The 17506-nt window shown below is 44.3% G+C and overlaps 1 protein-coding gene across 1 annotated transcript; it reads right to left on the bottom strand.

The window, feature by feature from the left end:
- Positions 1 to 452: 452 nt before the first annotated feature.
- On the bottom strand, positions 453 to 15443 carry LOC146177028 (uncharacterized). The gene is made up of 4 exons (XM_084581075.1): positions 15254 to 15443; positions 14674 to 14804; positions 4105 to 4391; positions 453 to 1135 (listed from the first exon to the last, which is right to left on the bottom strand). The coding sequence occupies exons 2-4, from the start codon at positions 14756 to 14758 to the stop codon at positions 884 to 886; spliced, it is 624 nt and encodes a 207-aa protein (XP_084437201.1). The 5' UTR covers positions 14759 to 14804; positions 15254 to 15443; the 3' UTR covers positions 453 to 883.
- Between the last annotated feature and the right edge of the window lie 2063 nt (positions 15444 to 17506).

Here is a 17506-nt window from a genome sequence, read left to right as displayed (position 1 = left end):
ATTTTGGAATATATTTTTGCTTTTTGGCAGAAAGTAAGCATTAGAGTCACTGGTGTTTTACCGCATTAGCAACCATTGGTATGCGATATGCGACATTTTTGATACCAATGGCAGTAGGGCGCGTGCAACGGTTATCGAACCTTAAACAGAACAAATAGTGAGCATTAAGGATATCATCAAATTGTTCCTTTAATTTATTTCATGAGAATTGAAGCTGAGTATGCGACCTGTAAGTAGATGGCACAGATAGGGAGCATTGCCTTACAGCCTACTGCAGGTGCTTGAAATTGAATGCTTCAGAAATGTTCAAAAATAACGGTCTCTTTGCAGCTAAGAAACCCATGCACAGATCAGTCACAACGCATACTTATTGTGATGTCTGCTGTGTGTAGAAAACAGAAGCGAATTTCGGGAACATTGCACACTGTTGCTACATTGCAACATTTCACGCTGCTCAAAAATATTATTAGGGTGGAAAAGTTAATATTTTTGCTGCACACCCTTCGCTTAATAAGTCGTAGCGATATTAATACAAATGTTGCTCTAATGTCATCATTGTGTAAAAGGATGAAAGTCTATGATAAATATGATTTCTGTTTTTCAGACTACGGTTCTGTAAAAAAAAGCTTAGCCCACCAGATCTAGATGAATTTGGTCTTCTGGGCTAATGCAAGTGAAATGCAGTATGATTTTATTGATTGGCATGCAAATCAGAATGCACAGTATAGTGTACGTTTTCAGCAAGTCTAGAGAGAAAAAGGAGAGGACAGGAATACATGAACATAAGCACATGGCCAACGCCACAGTGATTTCCAAAAATTGTTTTTAGCCTTATCATCACGTTCATCGATACCAGAATAGCATCCGCAGTGGTTCCCACCTATTAAATACTCTTCCAGATATTGAGGAAGTGCAGGACGTCCACTCTAATGAATCGCCTCCAGAAGAGCTCAATGTGCGGCATGGCCACAACGCTAATGACGTCCACAAATCCACGCAATGCACTTGGCGCGTCGTCGATGAACAGTCGCGCTTCTTCGAGGCTCTCCCCTGCGATGTTGTACAGAACAACTCTTGTGGGTTCCTCTGGTGTTGTCTTTGATACAAAGTACAGCCGTAGCTTTTCAACAGCAATCTGGAGAGAACAAGGCAAAATGTGCGTTATTAAGGAGCCTAATAGACTACAATTCAGAGTAAAACAGAGATAGATCAAAGAAGTTTTGTCACAATATTTCCTTGGCGTTGGCGACAAGCCCACTGAAATATGCGAAGCTTCTAAAAGAATGCCGGTTTTCACCTGTGGCTGCAGAACTCACAGTTGCAGCTAAAGTATGTTCTAAGATACTAGGGTTTTTCTAGACTGTTAAAACCCAATGTCAATACCCAAACGTTCCCTCTGCTTGTGTGGTGAAGGTACAAAAGCACGGTGACCTGTATTTCATTAATACTGAAATAACCCTTGATGAACAAGTTTGAGGTTACATTTGGTTCGTACGCAATGATTATTTAATACGAGAATGGACCGGCCAGTTACTGTATAAATAGGAACACAGGGGCCTTTACAAGCACATGGGTAAAATAGGGCATTAGAAAACATTTGGGTACTGTATAAATAGGAACACAGGGGCCTTTACAAGCACATGGGTAAAATAGGGCATTAGAAAACATTTGGTTACTGTATAAATAGGAACACAGGGGCCTTTACAAGCACATGGGTAAAATAGGGCATTAGAAAACATTTGGTTGATGGCGGGACTAAAACCCTTTAGCCACAATAACACCTTTACTATAGCTCTATACCAGTCGAAAATGAAGTTTACCTAGCAGCTTGTTTCAATTGCATTCAAACTGAACCTTATTTGGTCGGTTCAGTGCTTGATCCTTTATGTGCGTCCAATTTTTGTGCATAGAGCCAAAGCAATTTTACTCCGGCCAGGCATACGTTTCTTATCTGTTTACCGGTGAACGTGAACGGAAATGTGTCGTATAAGTATTATTTATAGAACATCTTTTCAATTCAGTGAAGAAGCTCATATTGCACAAAATGATCCACGTATTATGGTTCCTGTTGCAAATATAAATGGCACACTGGACGTACTTTACAGCGCTGCAAGCTGCTCGGCAAATTTTAAGTATTGCTTACAAATGTGGGACCAGCAAGACATACGCAGGGCAGGACATAAGATGTCCAGCTGAGTGTGATAAGCATTACCAACCGACATGTGCAGCAATTCAAGCCATTGAGCTTAGAGCAACATCGGTTACGTTTTGTTAGGCAAATATTTTGCTTCATATTGCAACGTTGCTTTGTTTAGCTGAGACTGAACCGATCCTACGAGAAGCTGAAATGATTGGTCATAAATCACTTATATCCTCCTGAGTAATAGATCATCCCCTTCACAACGAGATCAAACGAATGGGGAGAAAAGGAGATGAGCGAATAGGGTCTCGTTCACAGCCCTGCTTCTCTCACGCGCGCCATGAGAGCACACAGTCTGTTGTTGCTGTTTCACTGTGGACACTGACAGACGATATGACTCTATTTCGGATTCACTGTGATCAGTGCATTCACCTATTGACGCGTAACAGCACTCACGCGCCGAGTGTTGTCGAGGTGATGAAGTGAGGTTCGTGCTTTTTCGAGGTCGATTGCTTCGGCGCCAACCATAAAAGTAGTGCTACTATAATCTTCAGTGCCCAAGACTAAATGAGGTATCTGATTCAACGATTGGTTCTATAGACTTTGGTTAAATATATAAAGCTTAAATGCAGTCGCATGGTACGCAAAGTATGAAGAAAACGTTAGGGCGTTTTGCCCTTCATTGCTAAAAGAGGCAAAATAAAAGCCACAGAAAAAACATTATGAAGGAAACTTTAGCTCTTCTTTCAAGTCATGTTACGATAGCGTTGAGCGACTAAGCTGCCACCTTATTCGTCAACCAGTAGTAGTCCACAACTTAGGTCTAGCATTCTGGTATCCGACACTATTGTAAGGTTGAGTGTTATTCCACCTTCCCACCTGAAAGGAGCAAAACGAGTTGGTAGTTCCTCCTAACTTTATGGTATTATGCGCTTTCGGTAGCGAGCACAAACCCTAGAAGAATCAGTGTCCGGCCATGTCAGCTGCCAGCTAGCAACGGCAGGGGTAATGGCGGTGATTTTTTCTAGAAATTTTTTTTCGACTCCAGCACCGACGTTTTTTGTGTAGCGTATACCCTGTAATGCAAGAGATGAAATGCGCACATTATTTCTCCTCACAGAGATCAAATTTCTATGGTTTAATGTTCACGAGCCCTGTTTTGCAAAATGTGCAAACGCAACCCACTTGTGTTTATTTTGGGAGGTTGTAATTCTGTTTGAGCAACTCGCAATCCACGGCAGGTTCTTGAGGGTAATTCATGTATTCGTCTCATGGCCATTTTTATATCCCGCGCATTGCATATAGGCACAAATAAATCTGATCACTAAGCTTTTATCTTGCGCTCACAGACAAGGCATTAATGCTAGAGTGAAGCATGGATTCTTGTAAGCATTGAAATGAAAAGACTTTGGCCACTGTTAGCCCGCCTGCGCAAGACATAAAGAAGACATTCTGTGAGAGTGGTCTGCGTCCTTTCATACGACAGAGGGATAACAGAATTGACGTAAGCACCAATGTCACTTAGCGTTATTTTAATTTTATCTGTTAAACTTGTCCAATGAGAGTAAAATAATTTAAGACATAAGTGGTGGTGAGGAGGCCGCTTTAATTGCGCTGCGAGTAAGTTGTGGGAGCAGTATAAGTTCCTCGGCGATGAAAAACTACGCCACTTGGAGCTGTCTGATGCTGGAAACGTATAAAAAAAAGTGCACCTGGCCTTTTTGCGGTACCTAACCGATATGCTAGTTTGAACCGTTAAGCCAGAGGGCGTTACGAATACATGAAGCGGCGCTCGTCAAGGCGTTGCTCTTTTCTCATTGCACTGCTTCGTGTTTCACTGGCAGCAACAATCTCTCTGCAGAAGACACTTCTTCAAGTGCTGACACAGCGAGGTATTGCTACGTAATTAAATTCGATATTTTTCTCTCTAGCAATGGCGTTAGCGCTAAGTAAGGACTGCATACCTTGGTTCCCAGTCTTCCTCTACTGCCAGTGCAGCTCTTCCAATTCACGCTCAGGGTCAATGGTTCGTCGGCGAACACAGTGGTTTCAATGAAGGTCTGATTGTCGACGCAAAACGTGTTGTAGGGTCGGTAGGCCCACAGGCTCCCAAGCCCGGTCAACGTCGGCCGGGAAATTCTGAAGCCCATGATTTCCTTGGACGGGTAAGGTGGCGCGGATATGTTATTTGGCATCTTCCGCAGGTAATCGTTGATGCTTTCGGTGTAGTCGACATCGGAGGCACAAGGAACTACACAGGTGAAAAACGAGCACATGTAAACAGCGCACGACACCTTATCCAGCTTGCCTTCTTATCATCGAGGAGACGATGACTATTGCAGGAAATAATGTACAGTGGATACGATGAAATAAAAACTGAGACTATCAATAATACATTGGAAGGCGTATTTCTTGGGCGAATAAAGTATGTAGCTAGTCTATGTAAGATGACAAAAAATGGAGCTATCTTAGAAACATTTCTACAGAAATATTTTTCTATTTTGAACTTTGTTGTAATAGGGGTTTACTCCAATGGTGGGCGGACGTACGAAGTATTTGGAACATGAATATCATATCTGGGACAAATAAAAAGTTACAGAATTATTTTCGATCTTAACTTACTTTGGCAAGTCCGAACGGTTGTTAGTGTTTATTTTATTCAAGATTGTTTAAAGCTGATTAGCCGCCTAAAAGCGAAAGACTATTTTTAGCAGAAGTTTCGGATAAGCGGGGCACGTATATTTAGGTCATATCCAAATCACGTTCTGGGAGCTGGGAAATTTATTAGTGGAATCGTAGTTATGGAGGCTATTGTCCGGATTCTCATCTTGCGAGCCTACAATCTGTTTGCTTTAAAGTCATTTGATTCTTAGCAGTTAAGACTACAAAAGCGACATTCGCCAATTATTGTGTGAAAAATTGCGCTTGTTGGCAATTGTGAGCATATGTCTTTCTTCTTGAAATATTTTTCTCCGTAGAAATTTATGAGGATGTAAGCGGTCTTTAGAATTTTAGCGAAGTAAGAAGGTTCTCAAAGAAAAAAAAATTGAAATCTTGTTTTAAACAAGATGCAATGAGATATAATGATTTAGAATACTTCATTTAAGCAGTTCTTTCATCCTCTTTATAAATGAAAATATTGTTACAGGATAACGAGGATGAAGTGTTTCCCGCCCTTCCCACGCTGAATTCTGACACGACGAAGTGGGTCTGGTTCCGTGGTGCTGCTGGCTGCTATGCCAGTTCTGTGTTGTGAATTTACTGTAAACATGACTACTCTTCACGTAACATATTGGTGGAGGTTCGGCTGTTGATCCCGGCGTCTGCCTCCGCACAATGGAACTCCGCAGTGGACACCGAAGTCCCTGCCCGACAAACACTCTGGATGCCGTCCCCGCACCAACGGGTTCCTTACCATCGGTCAACCTTTCCCACCTGCGTGATTCTGTTTAATTTAATGATACCTACACTACAGACGTGGAAGAATTGACACGCAAGTACGAATGTGTCCGCACATATAATCGCTGGCACCCCACCCTCTGCTTGCCAATGCTGTTTTCTACCTCGAGGACCCTGACCTAGCATCATCATCATCACCAGCCTGACTGTACCCACTGCAGGGCGACGGCCTCTCCCATATATCTCCACTTAACCAGGTTCTGTGCTAGCAGCTGCATCCACTTGACCCCTGCGAACTTAACCTCATCCGCCCACCTAACGTTCTGCCGCCCCCTCCTACGCTTTCCTTATTTTGGAATCCAGTTTGTTACCCTAAGCGACCATCGGTTATCCTCTCTTCGCACTACATGTCCTGCCCATGCCCATTTCTTCTTCTTAATTTCCACTAGAATGTCAGTGACCTGAGTTATTTATCTGACCCACTCTGCACGCTTCCTATCTCTTAATGTTACCCCTACCATTTTTCGTTCCATTTTCCTGTCTACTTCACCAATCATTATTTGCAGTTCATCCCCCGAGTTGCTTAGCAAGGCAATGTCATTAACAAATCGCAGATTACTGAGGTATTCTCCATCTACCATTATCCCTAACTGCTTTCATCCAAAGTCTCTGAATACTTCCTCTAAGCAAAACGTGAATAGTACTGGGGAGATTGTGTCTCCTTGCCTAACACCTTTCTTTATGGGAATATGGGTACTTTCTTTATGCACAACTATGGTTGCTGTGCAGCCACTATATATATCTTTCAGCCCTTCCAGGTACGGCTCGTATACCCCCTGATTTCGCAATGCCTGCATCACCGCCGAGGTTTCAACTTAGTCAAATGCGTTTTTGTAATCAATGAATGCTATGTATAAGGGCTGCTTATATTCCGAGTATTTTTATCACCTGATTGATGATATGGATATGATCGATAGTAGAGTACCATTTCCGAAAACCTGCTTGATCCTTTGCTTGATTGCAGTCTAAGGTTGTCCTGATTCTATTCGCGATTACCTTAGTAAATACCTTATACGTAACAGACAGTAAGCTGATTGGTCTGTAATTTTTAAGGTCGTTAGCGTCCCCTTTTTTATGAATGAGGATAATGTTTGCATTCTTCCATGGTTCCATTAGAGTCGATGGCACCAGGCACTGCGTATACAGGGTGGCCAGTTTTTCTAATACGATATCCCCCCCCCCCCCCCCCCGTCCTTCAGCAAATCTGTAGTTATCTGATCATCTGACATAGCATAGTACGAGACTAATGAAGACCAATTGATGAGCTGGCATACTTGTAAAGAGAAGCTCCGTGAATTTTTCGGAAAATTCGTTGCTCGTGAGCGTTCCACAAGGAGAACCCGGGAGACCCGTCTCCAGACATCTACACCTAACATTTGTGGCCTACATTCAGGATGTGCTCGCCCTTTGCAACAAAGTGAATCCCAAAATATCCAAGTCCGAAAAAGTTGGTCATGTCCTGAAGGGTATGGTTGACGATGCATTCAATTGGTTGTGTACAAAGACTGCCACACAGTAATACAATCATAAGAGATTGCCGCTGTTTTGAAGACGTCAAACAGCCATCACATATCATCGTCCTTTGGTCGCCTTCCTAATACTGCTCCGACATCGACATGGCAAGGTTTGCCGCCCCAAAATCAGCTAACATCAACCAAAAATGTGACTCAAATCGTCCGCCGCGAACTCGACGCCACCTCTCCCGGTTCCTTGCCGCCAAATTTTGCCCACGGCCGCTTCCCGGACGTACCCCTAATTGAGGACGTTGTCTGCCAAGAGCGCTCCACATTGGGCCTCAACTTTGTTGCTTCCATCATCCCAGCCACTTCCGCCGACGCTCGCGCCGTTTATCCCGCTCGACCTGCTTATGACACCGCCTTTCGCACAGTTTATCCTGGCCGACCTGCCAATATCACCCCGCTTCGCCGTAATCCAAACGTCTGGCGCACATCTGATAACAGGCCTATTTGTTTTGATTGCTCGACGTCATCATTTCTAGCTTACATTTTCTTCGCATTTTGACTGCCTCAGTGAATTCCGTACAGCCGGTACCTAGCCAAATTAATCGTAATGCCAGTTTAGTCACCGCCAACTCACCATTCTTGGACACATGGTTGATGCCTAAGGAGTACGACCTGATGCGGCTAAATTTCAAGCCGTGAAGAACCTTCCATGTACCCAGTATTAGAAGAGAGTGCGCAGCATTGTTGGCCTCTGCTCTTTCTTTCGCAGCTTTATGAAAGATTTTTCCCGTATTGCTCGTTCTCTCACCGACCTACTAAAGACTGACATAAAATAAAGAAGTGCTTGAGACAGGGCTAGTTAGAACATATTCTCATAAATGCTGCGCTGCTTAGCTGTACACGGAAAAAGATTGACACCGCTTTCACGCGGGGCCCTATATATGGCCTAATGATGTCTCCAACCGTATTGGCTAATTTAGATCCTTCCGCTTCCACTAAAGTTCGAACAAACGCCTGCGGATATGGGAGCCGCCTTCTCTCCTACGCCGAACGCAATTATTCGATTACTGAGCGCGAGTGTCCCACACTCGTTGGGCTGCCGCTAAATTTCGACCTTACTTATTCGGCCGTTTGTTCTCACTTGTCACTAACCATCACACACTTTGTTGACTCCGGCCATCCCTCTATTCATCCGGCCGTCTTGGTCACTAGGCCCTATGCCTTCAAGAATATTCCTACATCGTCTTGTTCAAATCGGGCCGCGTTCATCAAGACGGCGTTTGTTTCTTCAGCTATCCTGTAGAGCTCGTGGTCTCGGTGACACAAAGGCTATTCTGTGCGTCTTCTACCTCTCCAATGGCAGCAACATAGGAGAGGAACAGCGAAAAAATCCATCTTTAAGATCCATCATTGAACGACTGAGATCTGAAAGATCAGATTCATCTCTGCCGCTTTTTATTGTGCAGGATGGTGCCCTCTACCGCCATTATTTTTGTAATGATGGTTATCCCTCTATATTGGTGATTCTCAAAGGCCTCCGTTGCTCGGCTATTAAAAAACTGCACTACCTGCCTATAGCTGGCCACCTCGGTGGGTCTCGCACTTACGAGCGGGTACGGCGTCGTGTTTTTGTTTCTTTTTCTGGCCTGGACTATACCACAGCATCCGACGCTAGATCGCAGCCTGCGAAACGTGTCAACGTAGGAAAAGAACCATCGAGGCCACAAATGGATCGCAGTGGCAACCAATTACGCGGGACGCTACGCCATCACACAAGCTTTACCCACGAGCTGAGCTGCAGATGTCGCTGATTTTCTTTTACACAGAGTCATTCTGCATCACACGCTCCTTGCCAATTATTCATCGACTGCGGTCGCTGCGTTTTTGTCACCGTCCGTTGATGTTCTACGAAGCATAAGCTCCCGACCGCGTACAATCCCTAACCAAGCAGCCTTACCGAGCGTTTCAGCCACACACTCACGAAAATGTTATCTATGTATGCCTCGCCTGATCACCACGACTGGGCCCTCGTGCTGCCATATGTGACATTTGCCTACAGTTCTCCTAGCGCGACAGGCCAGGTTATTCACCCTTCTGCTTTCTCCTTGACAGGAATCCCGCTTTACCTTTGGACACGCTGGTCCCGCCTGCTGGCCGCCCCATAACCACCTACGCAGGTAACGCCATTGCTGAAAGTACTGAAGCGCTCCAAGCAGCCCGTAGAAGATTCCTCGCCTCGCAGACTTCTCAAAAGCATGCTTACGATACGCGACATCGTTACGTATTTTATAACCCTGTGTGCTTGGTGCTTCTATGGTTTCCTGCACGTCGCGTTGGCCTCTTGGACAAACATTTGCCTCTTTACAGTGGCCCTTTTCATGTGGTGGACCAAGTCATCAATGTGACTATGAACTTTCCTCTCTTGTGCCCGCGTCCTCCTCCTCTTGCCCCGCTACTGATTTTTACATGCTTCCCGCCTGAAGCCATACGACCTCATGCCTTGTTTGCCAGTTTAACGCCGGGTCGGCGCTTATACCCGCGGGGGTCGGGTCATGTTACAACAGGACGAGGACGAAGTGTTTCCTGCCCTTTCCTCGCGTAAGGTAGAGAACGACGAGGTGGGACGGGTTTCGTGGTGCTGCTCGCTACTATTCCAGTTATAACTGTGTTGTAAATATACTGTATATACATCTAGTCTTCACCTAACAATATACAGGAATCCCTAGCAGTTTCTTTGGGAAAAACAAAATAATTGGCACGTTAGGAAATCTTTAGGATAGACCTGGATAATTGTTAAGCTGAAATAATTTTCGCATGCTTTCGCAGGTTGGTGCAGTTAATGTTGAAAACTATGAACCTTGTTCAACTAAGCGGTATTTAAGATCATATTTCAAAATCCGCAAAAAGTGTCATTTTCCTAATACTCAGGCCTGCATTGTTAACGAACAGCTATTATAGATAAAAACACTTCGAATGGCTGATACTACACTTTAACACCTGAGATTAACGTCCAGAAGGTTATATCATGAGACATGTTATTTTGTCAAGTTCATGATCAGCGACTCCGGAAGGCATAGTTTAACTATAGCTTCAATTAGTGTCCGATTCTAATCGTTATCGAAAGCGATCAGCTGTCGCAACGCATGCTTTGCACGGCATATCATCACTTCAACGCCTGCCCAGGCAGCACAAAAGATTGGCCCAATATTGATAATGAATGGGAAATATACCATAGGACCCGCGCTTTGCCGACATAGTACCAATATGGACCGATAGGTTGTGCCACTTGGGTTGCGCACTACCAGCTGTGCTGCTGTGGCCTGTAGCATTGAGAACTCAGCTGGCGGTGCTATTTAAGTGATAAAAATCTGGCTATCGGGACTTGCCAATCACGTCGACATGCGTTCCGATCGACGTGAATACCGCAGATCAAGAGCTTGTGAGGCTACCGGCCAGCACATATAAAACTCGGTGACTGCCGCCAGACGTCGCAGCAGCAATGCGGAGCGTCCTTCGGACCACTCCAGACAAGTGTAATCGAAACTATATAATTTCTACCTCCTAATATTGGAAAGTGTCAGTTGAAGATTTTGCGGCCAGCGGAGCGGGTGAGCACAGACGCCACTGCGCATATGCAGAGTGCTGAGACGGCCAGTGAGTATACGGGGCAATTTTTATGCTCGCTTCGAAGGCCTCTCTAGCGGAGCCATACACAGCGTGTAAGCATCCACAAGCGCGCTCAGGCATGTCTGGGATATTGATGCAGAGCACCTCGATCTTATCCCTTCGGGCCGACGACATATCCGTCGAGCTATAACCCCTTTCTAACACTACGTTCCACTGTGTATCCGCTGGCCCTACAAAAGTGCAGTAATGTCTGTATTATGCTCCGCATACGCACATGTGCCCTTCACGAAGTTAAGGTTAGAGGGTGCTCTGCTTACATTAATGCAAAAGTACCCCCCAAGAGTTATATTTTATTCAGTAAATCATTTGAGGTTACGGAACGTTCACTTAAATCAGCAAAAAATCGGTTCGAACCTTGTTTTTAATTCTGCTCTACGCGAAGGCACAATTCATCTTGCATTTCACAGCATAATTATTCTCGCGCCATAAGTGATTTGCAGTTACTTATACGAGGCGATACACCAAATAAAATTAATTTTTAGCACGCTTCTCACCTTCATTTCACTATTGTTCATCTTCATGGGCAACATTTAAATACTTGAATCGTTAGTGTGATAAAATATAAGGCCATCTAGGCACTCGTGCGCGTTTATTAAACGGACTTGCAGTACTATAGGATTTCAGCATAAAGTGTTCTAAACATAAGTGGTTCGAAGTGGATGAACTGCGATTCCAATAGGAAATTTCGAAAGTAGTTCAATTTGTTTCTTCTATTTTTCAACTCTGCCTTCGGATTACAATATATTCCTTTGTTATTTATGACTACGGCTAATACCTTCTTTACCTTGCTTTGGTTGCCACACTTTTCAGTGCTCCACGGACAGCATTCATTGCGCATTGCGTTGAATGTATGAAAAAAATATATATTTAGCTAGTAAATTATGGTTACTCTCATGACAGAAGATCAAGCATTCATTTGTCACTTCTTATTATGAAGAATCCTGGTCAATAAAATAATCAAACTCCTTTTACCACAGGCAGACCTTGTTTCCCAAAGGCCGTGAATATTCACCTCTAGATTTTGAACCTGCTGAACGTACAAATTATTTTAAAGCGTCCAGAATGTAAGTTCTCTGCTGCCTTCTCTAATTGTGGAGTGATGACTTTTGCAAACTGGCCCCAGGCTGAATATGTTAACAATATTACTGCACGCTGTCAAGTACCTCTTCTGCAGTGAGGTCGCATTTGGTATTGCCAGCCACTGTTGCTGGTTATAAATTTCTTCTCAACTCTCCCGTTTATTTGCAAAACTTTGTGTTGATTAAATGGTATGGGGTTTGTCTGCATAATGAGCTTTCTCAAGCGTTTTTGGCTCCGGGCCTTCACTTCCGATATAGCTCTGGATATCAAGAATAAGTAAAATATTGAAGTCTCAATCTGGGTGTCACAAAAATAGACAAAATTGTAATAACCTGTTTCTTTCGACAAGCTTGAAAAAATTATTAACTACAGCAATTTAATTGTTTCGACTACAGTAATAATAAGGTTAATTTTAAAACAGGGGGTATTTTGCATGTCTGACTACAACCCTGTGACTATGGTATTGTATTTCAAACCACGATATTTATAAGTAAATAAGCAAATAAATATTCTCGCAAAAAAATTCCGACAAATTTGTATAAATTTATATTTATGAAATCAGTTCAGGGAATAATGGAGAGAAAAGTTAACAGACAATATCACACGGGGCATCTTGCCTCGCAACGTATTAAAAATTCCTTTCTGTAACCAAATTTCCATTCATGAGGACTTCATAGAATGCTTAAGTAAAAAAGAACTCTTGGTTTTGAAAAATACTTTGCGGAAAGACACTTCGCGCAATTGACAACACACTTCACCCTTTTTCAGAAGAGTTGGCGGTGATTGCTTTTATTGTCGGGGGCATTTGGCATGAAACAATTCCAGCGATCCAGTTTGTTATCCTAAGCGACCATCGGTTATCCTCTCTTTGCACTAAATGTCCTGCCCATGTGCATTTCTTCTTCTTAATCTCAGCTTGAACGTCGGTAACTTGAGTTATTTCTCTAACCCACTCTGCATGCTTCCTATCTCTTAATGTTACCCCTGTTCCAAGGGAAGGAAAGCGTAGCAGGGGGCGGCAGAAATTTAGGTGGGCGGATGAGGTTGAGACGTTCGCAGGGGTCAAGTGGATGCAGATAGCACAGAACCGGGTTGAGTGGAGAAATATGGGAGAGGCTTTCGCCCTGCAGTGGGTATAGTCAGGCTGATGATGATGATGATGATGATGAATTCCAGCGATGGCCTTGAGTAAGTTCAGATGCGTCGGTAAAAAAATTCCCTATATGTGTGAATGAGCCGTAAGGTTGTAAGGTGGACGTGCTACTAGAAAGCACATATAGGTTTAGAGAAAACGTTGTTTATGAGGACAGGAATAAATTTGCCGTGTACACGTTGTCCTCAAAAGCATTTTTCGCACGCTCAGCTTAGAGGTGAAACTGCACCAATGGTTACTGCTGTTGGCAAGTTTTAGGACATAAAGTTTGTATGCTGCCTTCAGCGGTCATTTTGTATTTTCAAGGAATGCTGCTCAAAGTCTCAAAGTGTTACGCTTAATGCTCTGCGCTGTATGGTGCGTGCTCCTGCTCAAGAATTTGTTTAATTTTTTTCAAGGCCTGAAATTTCTTGTTGGATGCAGTCTTAGTACGCACGTTTGCACTAGTTCCTAATGTTGCAATCCACATTAGCCGCAGTACTAGTATAGACCGAAAAAAGGCGCTCATGAGCAAAGCTTTGCAGCCGCAGATGCAGTGGGTCGTAAGACCTGCTGATGAAGATGAGCGATGGCATAGCCCTTTTGTAAATGCATTCTGCAGCCTTTACCGGCATTTTTTACTTGCTACTAGAGACATACTCTATATTTAAGGCTAACTTATTTTGAAACGCAGGAAGAGCTGCTAGATATGTAGGAAATTGGCTTTTGATGTGGTACTCATCGCTGTTATCACACAGTGCACTCAAGGAGAAAGGATAAACTTTCCTCTAAGCTCCAAAGCCTGAAAAAATACGACGTCATGAGCTTCGACCGAAAACCTCTTACGCCAGCATTAGTGGGCGCAGATGTGCCTTGTAGTCGCCCTTTTTGTCTGTACATTTAACTGCAGCCCAGTGTCTTTTATTGTTTTTGCTGCTTGCAAATTACGAGCGCTGCGACGTACAATGAGCTCAATTTTGCTGCTTTTGTTTACCGTATACTGGTCGTTTTCACAACTACCATGGTGTACCGTTCATTTTCAAAGTAAAACTTCGCGCACACATATCGATATGTGCTTTCAACATCGGAATCATCCAACTGTGTGCAACGGTGTCTTGTCCCATAGCCGTTAAATGGGAACTCTGAGATGGCTGCATTCTCACTGTAGCTGTGAGCCTGTCTCAGCCACGTACAATGTCTCAGTGTCAGCGATAGCTCTGCGCATCTGAGAATGTCTCCCGTTTGTCCAAGAGAATACCAAAGTCACTCAGCGGTGCAGGGTTGGCGAAGTGGAGCAGTTGGCCTGCTGTAAAGGGCCAGATTACGTTACTGGACATGATTTTTATGAAGTACTAACTATTATAAAACAATAAGAGCTAGTGTTCTTTTTGTGTCTTTTGCGTTGGAAGGCCTGTATTTAGTAGTAATTCGCACTGTGTAGATCGATTGCACGAATTTCTGCACTATAGTGTTATTCCTTCAGAAAATATAGAAGAACGGAGATTCTATTTTAAAACCGGTTTCAGGTCAGGTCACGTTAATACAAGGGTAACATTACCATCGCTACGTTTTGCAATCATTTCCATCATGGCTACCGCCTATGCCAGTTCAGTTTGTATAGAACTTCCCTCTTTCCTCTTTCCAATGTACAACAGAGAAAACAAAGTTACAGCTTAGTTTTGCATGCTGTACTCTTGTAACGTTTCACTCACATTTCACCCGTCTTGAATAGTCATTCACTGCGCTGCTGACGCTGACAGTGGCTAGAAGAAGCATTACCAAGGATGATTTTCCCATGATTAAATAACGCTCAGCTCTGGGCTTGTGCAGTGTTCACGATTGTCTAGAAATAAAGACAGAAAACATGAATGGTCACGTTTACGAGAACAGAAAGGCCAGCTTGACCAAGTAAAATGAGATAGCATTCAATGATAATCATTTGATCCACGCTTCGGGTATCTGTAGCACAAAATAATTATTTTCTACGCGCCGCATTGAGGTGCGTGACCTGTAGTTCTGAATACAAAAAACCTCTTCGCAACCCGTACCAAAGGTAGCATCATAATAACTCGCCAGTGACCAGCTGTGTATTAGAGCTCGTTGCCTCCTAGGCAAGCATAGTTCACAAACGCTGTTCGAGAGGGGCCAAAGTATCCATCCTATTTAAGTAACTTTAAGCAAAACATTTGCCTCAGATGTTACGGCTGGAACATCGTAATAAATTTGACAATACAATTTTTAAAGGCAAACCAAAGTGTCCGGCTAGAATACAATAAAATGCACGTCGCTTACCTTCCTTTACAAGAGTGCCAGTTGGGCTTGCGTTTCGCGGAGCTCTGCGATATTTAATGTCGGCCCTACCGATCCCCCACTATAAGAAGGCAGTCTTACCCGGCCAAGAAGCAAGCGAAACGTAGGCCACCGTCAGTGACGTCTAGCGAAAACAGGAAAATATGTTTACTTCGAAGACAACACTTGCGATGACGGGGGCGCACCCCAGTCAATTAGGGGCTCGAACTCGGTCTTGAACGATATCTTGCGCTGACGCCGGGAAACACGAACGATGAAACATTTCGTGCATTGACATCCGGGGGACCGGCAACTCCAAGATTGGGCTCGACCTTGACGAGCTGTTTGGTCGTTCTTCGACGACATCATAAAAGAGAGCGCACTCGTACATCCGCTCACAGATTGTTATGTGGCGCGCTTGTTATAAGCAGCCTTTGCACTCTATTTTTATCTCAAGGAATGGAAGAAAGCTCGAAAAAGGACAACCTCCTTTCGTAAGCAACGACTGAAAGTACGGTCTCGTCCTACACCATAACATTAAGTATTTCATGGTTCTCAGCGAACGACATAGATGACAGAATAGGCGTAAATGGCCAAACTACTCACTGTTTCCTTTATTTGTTTCTTCTAAATATTGTTACGTGGTGGCATGACAAGCGATGGAACACGGCGACACAACAGAACAGAACGATGTGATGCCATGACTATGAAATATGCTTTTATGGCCAGCTGGCCAGACGCGAGCGCTGCGCCCCGCGCCACTGCCCGCTTCGTCATCTTCGTAGCATTACACTGGGCCACCGAGCGATCGTCCCGATCGATTGTTAGAAATCCAATGCATGACGTGACGATGAACACAGACACAGGATTGGAACATGAAACGCTGGACACCACTAATAAATGTAAAGATGGGAAGAATGCTTGCACCGGAGCATCAAGTTCAATCTTCACCGTTTGCCGAAGGCCAAGGCTTATGGGCACGCCGAACGGCTTGGGTGTGGGTGCTGTCTTCGCTCGAGTGATCGTGAGGTCGCTTCGTCGTGAGGTCGGTAGGGTCGGTAGGGTCGGCTTTGGGTTCTTCCTCGTGTGCTGTGGTCAGGGCTGGGGACGAAGCTGTGGACAGCAGCTGGTCGGGTCTGAGCAAAAAGGGCTGGGGCAGAGCTGGGCGGCGATCTCCACGGGCTTTCGGCAAATGGACCCGGCGTACGGTTGGCTTCGACGGTGGAAGGCGATAATGGGTTACGTGGTGGCATGACAAGCGATGGAACACGGTGACACAACAGAAAGAGAACGACGTGATTACATGACTATGAAATTTGCTTTCATGGCCAGCGGGCCTGGCGCGAGCGCTCCGCCCCGCGCCACTCCCCGCTTCGTCATCTTCGTAGCAATATGTTTGGCCCTCATTGGCTTTATAAATAGGAAAGGAGCCAGTTTGACCAGCTCTTAAGCTCGCGCTTACACACAAGCCTATAGACTTATACTTGCTAAGAGTTTTTTACATCTGCTTAATAATTTCGAATAAAGGAATCAATTGTTTAAAGTTTTTCCCAACAAATTCCCTTAAAAATATAGAGAAAGAGAAGGGCGCCATGACCGGAAGCCGAAGTTGCTCTCTAAGTACGTCGCATGAGGCGCTGATTAGCCCCCGCAACAATAATACATTTCTCCGCTCAGTGCAAAAATATTCTGCTGGTAAAAACAAGAAAGGCATTCACGGTCTAACAAGGGGATCGTTTGGCTCTGTAAGCCAAACGATCTAGTTTGCTGCCAATATTTGTTAGACACACAGTAGCAGGTTTCATAACTGGGTACAAAGTTCTGCAGCACTCCCACCATTGCCCCATTGCTAAATGTAATAGAGTTTGAACAAAATAAGCTGTTTGTACCTCGTGCGTATTGTTTACTTGCCCCAGCGGGCTAGTGACGCCACCCAGACATCTTGTGCTTAGGTTTGCTGTGAACATAGTTTAAAGAAGGGATATCATGCGGGGAGAACATAATGCTCGCTTTTCCCGAAATAGGTCTGGGAGCAGTGTGACCTTTCACAGCAGCTAAGCGGGATGGTTTAGTTTGCTGCCAATCAGGAGGCGCTGGTGTGTTAAGTGCATGGAAAACAGCCCAACAAGCACCGACGCATAAAACTACAGGACGAGCGCTCGTCCTGCAGTTCTCTGCTTCGGACTATCTCTGTTGTGCTGTTTTTCATTCAATATGCTTCACAATCTCGCCAGTTTGGCTTTAGTAGTGCATGAA

The sequence above is a fragment of the Amblyomma maculatum genome, chromosome 10 (genome assembly GCF_055883805.1).
Source record: "Amblyomma maculatum isolate TAMU_Amacu chromosome 10, ASM5588380v1, whole genome shotgun sequence".
Classification (NCBI taxonomy): domain Eukaryota; kingdom Metazoa; phylum Arthropoda; class Arachnida; order Ixodida; family Ixodidae; genus Amblyomma; species Amblyomma maculatum.
This window is presented reverse-complemented; position numbering and strand designations above follow the sequence as displayed.